The sequence below is a fragment of the Branchiostoma floridae genome, chromosome 3 (assembly GCF_000003815.2).
Source record: "Branchiostoma floridae strain S238N-H82 chromosome 3, Bfl_VNyyK, whole genome shotgun sequence".
In the NCBI taxonomy this organism is placed as follows: domain Eukaryota; kingdom Metazoa; phylum Chordata; class Leptocardii; order Amphioxiformes; family Branchiostomatidae; genus Branchiostoma; species Branchiostoma floridae.
Genome location: NC_049981.1, coordinates 19,543,210 through 19,548,227, shown reverse-complemented (window position 1 = coordinate 19,548,227; position 5,018 = coordinate 19,543,210). Strand labels below are relative to the sequence as shown.

Genomic DNA, 5,018 nt, shown 5'->3' with positions numbered 1-5,018 from the left:
ACCAGTTGTATTGTTTAAAGCTGTCTGATTTGGATGCTCCTACAGTATTTGATGGCAACAAATTCCACTTAACGGCAGGGAAAATTTAACACTTCAATTGTGTGTTCCCCAGTGCCCCCTAGCAGTGCCAGTAGTCCGGGCTGCAGCCCCCGGCGGAGTCCAGTGGACCAGTTCAAACAGAACGGCAGGAGGGCCAGTTCACCCGGCCTGCCTGGAGATGGTAAGTTTCTATTTCTTCTTTTCGTGGAAACACTACACAATGTGAGGAGGTATCACGATTTTCCGGCACATGGGCAGTTCAATCTCTAGCTAACAGGTTGATTTGCTTCCAGGCCTGGGATGTCTTGAGGTATGGTTAAGGTTTAAGTTGAAATTAGGATTAGGATTGAAGTTAGGGTTAGAATTAGGGTTGGGGTTGAGTTGGAATTGGGGTCAGAGTTAATAGTCAAATTGTCCTGGAGCTGCTGTCAATTCGGTCTGATTGACTACTGGCCAAACTGGCCAGGTGTAAAACATATGACAATCTGTGAATTTGTAGTACACTTAGTTGCGACGTCAAAATCATTGTAGTGCCTAGTGGCACACGGCAGCAAGTTCCCCTGCTGTTTCAGTAGCTTTGTATATTTTTTAAGGGAGGGGTTGCTAGCCCTAACCTGTAGACATGTGGAAGTTAAGGTGTTTGTTAACATCTTGATTCTAACCCTAACATTTGTTCCACAGTGGAGGTTCGTATGCTGAAATCCGGTAACAGTTTTGTGGATGTGGTGATCAACCACAGCCCATCGTCGAGCGGGAATTCCACGGACCTGAACATGCTGAGGAAACTTGCCTCGCTCAACAAACAGACTGTGGAGCTGGTGTCGGGGGTTAGGAACGCTGAGCTACAGTAAGTACACCATGGGGCTTGCCCTTTGTTGGGCAGGTTTTTTGTTTCACATAATTGGTTAACTGCCTTAAAGTGGAACACACAAGATTTGTACAGTTTTGTACAAGCTGGGTTAGGCCGGACTGTAAGGATTGATCATCTCACATCTTGAGGGACCCCTACTCTTGGATTTTTTAAGCATGGGGTGTCAAAGCATTATGACCTTCCCCAACAGGAAGCACCTTACTGAAGCTTAGTTACTTCCCAAAAGTACACTCTTGACTATGGGCTTGAATCTTCTCAGGAAGTATTGTATGTCTCTCATAAGCCATTCAGTGTATAACCGCCTCCTATCTGTTTCCTGCAGTATGGCAGACAGAAGATCATCAGAGTCTGGGGAGTCTGACTGTTCAGACAAGAGAGCTCCAGGCTGTGAGAGGGAGAGAGAGAGGGAGCTGGAAAGGGAGAGGGAAAAATTCTTGAGGTCGTCTCAAAATCTGTCCTTTACCAGCCCATATGAACTGACGGTGGGTTTGGCAGAAAAATTCTAGATTATTTTCATGTAACCTAGTCATAGTGAACTAAGATAGTACTCTTTCTGTTTTCAAAACATGTGAAATTATGAAATAAATAAAATTGAGATAGATAGTTTAATATTTGAACAGTACAATTATAAGTACAGTTGATTCATATGATGCTTCATTGAAGGTGCCTTGTGTTATAGACACTTGGTTTCAACCTGTATGTTTTCTCTTGTGTTTCAGGCATTTGACTATGAGAGAAAGAAGCTACAAGCCACCAAAGCTATGCAAAAGAAACCTCAGGTGACACAGGTAAGCTCCACAAGGGTCAATTGTCTTCAACCTTTCAAACTTAAGATGATAGGAAAAAGATGTAACGGCAAAGAACCTTGATCCGACACATTCCAGCATATTCAGAACTGAACCATGAAAAAACAAGCGACCCTTTGAGCAATTTGGAAACTGTTTAGTGCATTGTTAACTATGTTTCCCCGACCCTTCATACACGTGCATTGGTCTCCCACTTTCCGTAGTTTCTAGAGAAAATATCACTTCAAAGAGAGTGTAACTGATAGCAAGTCCCATGGGATCCTATTCCCAGTGGAACTTTAATCCGACACAATAATATAACAAGGCTGTTTATCTATGGATTTCATATTTACAACAACGCATTTGTATCAATTGGCCGGCACTTACACAAGGTTTAATTGGCAAATCGGCATGTCGGTAAACTACTGATAGCTGCGATCAAAACATGGCTCCAAAACACATCAACCAACGGCAAATCCGTTCTGCTGTTCCTCTACACGGTTATAACGTTCTATAAAACTTTTCATCCGTTGTTTGGTAAGCAAATGGCGGTAAATACGATGTTTTGTGAATGGCTCCCCCAAAATATATCCGCACAACACACTACCAACTCCCTACAGTACGTCCCCGTCTCGGGGCTGTTGGTTTGGCCGGTGAGATCTGTCTTGCTGACTTTGGATGTGAGCACTTTGAGAATAGGGGTGACGGAACGTGCTGTCAAAATGGCGCATGTTCGGAAAGCTGCTGAATTAATGTGACAAAGCCTGTTACTGTACATGAAACAGGGACACTTCAAGGCATGTTGGTTGTCTTGGATGGACAGTTTATTAATTTTTCGCTATATTTACTGTGATGATGAACGTGTAATGTGAGGATAAAGAGTAGAATTGCTTGAAATTACGATCGCTGCCCCCCTCCCACGGCTTGATTAACGGCATGAAAACATACCGGAAGATTGATTAACTTGTCGCTGCAGCGTGCGATTTTTGTGAGCTCAAACTTACAAGGTTTTAAGTTGTATACCTTACTGGTTTTGTAAAGCACTCAAAAGAATTTGCATACCAGAGCTATTTTTTGACTGACAGATGGGTTCTGAAAAGTGTTGGATTAAAGTTGCGTCGGATTAAGGTTCTTTGCCGTTATGTCTATGCTTGATTTCTGAACAAGGCATTTAAAATGTCAAGTTCTGTTCGAGGTAACTTTACTTGAAAGCTCTGTGAGTAACTACATTAAGTTGGAAAATCACTGGATAACAAGGTTGTTTATTCGCATCCAACAGCCAACATTTTGGTCCCCTTTTGTCACCTTCCTCAGTGCAATACTAATTGATACTGTAATTCCACTCTCCACTTTGACTATAACACTTTTTGTTTGGGAACACATAGTAAGCTGTTAAGCAGTAACACCTGGCTGCAGTGTGGAGTAGAACCAGTCAGTATAGCTCTGAGGAAGATGGAGGCCAAAATGTTGGCTGTTGTATTGTACATATCTTTACATTACAAACCTAGTTATGTGTGTGTGGGCAATGCTGTAGTTACAGTTTGACCTTTGACTGTTGTCAGGTGCGCACACCCACCGACACGTGGAGTGGCTTTGGCTTCTCCAAGTCGATGCCCAGCTGTGTGGCTCAGGAGGCTTTTGGGTCTGCTCGACCCTCGTACAATGCCCCAACACTACCTGCTACCTACGAGGTGAGACTTGGTGCAGATACTGTAATTCACTTTATCTTCACGGTACCAAATTTTCACGGTCTGAGAAAATTGAATTTGTTCTCGGAACTAAATGTTCACTGTCGAGGCAAGTGCGCATGAAAAAAGTCTGTGAATCATTTTTTATCAGTAATGATAAGTTCACGTTACAGTCGTCACCGTGAAAACCGTGAACATAACAGTACAGTGAAAAAATCAGGAATTACAGTACCTGGATATAGTTGTGGATAGTTCAGGTCATACATGCTTCTTGCATCAATATGGCAAAAGTCGTTGAGACAGAAAAATTGATACAGACAGAGTCACCAAACCTAGGTCCCCTTTATGTTGCCACCCTGTATAATTGTAACTATATTTCTTGGATCACTTGGGTCATAATCTTGAAGCAAGGAGAAAATCCCTACCTACCAGCCCAATTTTTTTTTTCCTGGGCCTAGTTAGCATCTCAATAATAACACATGTCCCTGTTTCCTCCATGTTTAGTCAACCAGTGGTCCCCCCAGTCCCACAGAACCCTCCACACCAACTGTCAGTCCCTGGGGTGAGAGAAACGGATCCTCCTTAACCCAACAAGAAGACTTCCCATCAGAAAACAGAAGAAAGCCTCCACACAAATGTAAGTATCCATATGGTGGTCAATTGGGGTAGCCACTGTTTAGTGCAGTTCTTTCAGGACTTGATAAAGAGCATGTATGATATACCTCATGATGTAACGCTGGCATAGTTTGCAGTTGTGGCAATGCTTCAGAGGCACACTTTGTCTAATCACAGATATACTTAAAATTCCACCTACATGTATGCATTTCTTACACTCATTTTCCGCTAGAGGTTGGGACTGCAGAGCATATCACTGAGTGACTTAAGATTTGTCAGAACCGCTCAATGAATTTCACAGATAAAGAATGAATTTTTTTTACATATTTTGTGATTTGTTGTCTTTTGAATCATCATTGTGCATCATGAAATAAAGAGTCACACAAAGGGTGGCTCAAAGGTTGCTCAGCAATCACTATTGAGTGGGAAGGGGGGCTTAAAAATTGAACTTTGGCAGCCCTGTCTAAACCTGTTTTTCTTTACAGACGATTTCTCTCTGAGCGCGAGTAACTACATAGACAGTGTGTCGCTTCCCTCCAAAACCAAGTGGGGCTGTGACAACGACCTTAAGGCCACTGACCTCCCCGACCTCTTCATGAAACTAGGCCTGGGCAAGTACTCCGATGTGTTCCAGCAACAGGAGGTGGGTTATAACGTCTTGGTGTGGTGTAACTCTGGACAGACATTAGGAACTAACTAACTTTAAGCCTTCTTCTGAGCAACTGCACAGTTGCATATGCTTTTGCGTTCCTGCATTATATGAAAACCAAATGTCGTGGAATTTTGGTAAGGGGATAGCTTTCGTACTGGAGATGAGGGGAAGATAATTTGGATGACCCCATTTTGCATGGGGGTGTTTTTATTTGGGCAACATTCCCAGACAATCTTCGTTTGCGAAGCCAAGCCAAGATGTTTTTTCAAGGAGTCTTACCCTGGGGTTCCAAATTCAGAAAATTCCATTTTGGAATGGATGATGTTGGGGGAGTTGATTTATGGATTGAAATAACAAAAGGTTGATAT

General features: G+C 42.7%; 1 protein-coding gene across 1 annotated transcript in view; it reads left to right on the top strand.

Annotated features, from left to right (window-relative positions):
- LOC118411730 (protein bicaudal C homolog 1-like) overlaps positions 1-5,018 on the top strand; it is a gene marked incomplete in the record, with an annotated part of 55,897 nt that overhangs the window by 46,161 nt on the left and 4,718 nt on the right. Inside the window, 7 exon segments of the mRNA XM_035814212.1 lie at positions 113-220; positions 721-886; positions 1,233-1,392; positions 1,630-1,698; positions 3,258-3,386; positions 3,888-4,020; positions 4,484-4,641. Of these exon segments, the coding sequence (XP_035670105.1) occupies positions 113-220; positions 721-886; positions 1,233-1,392; positions 1,630-1,698; positions 3,258-3,386; positions 3,888-4,020; positions 4,484-4,641 (923 nt within the window).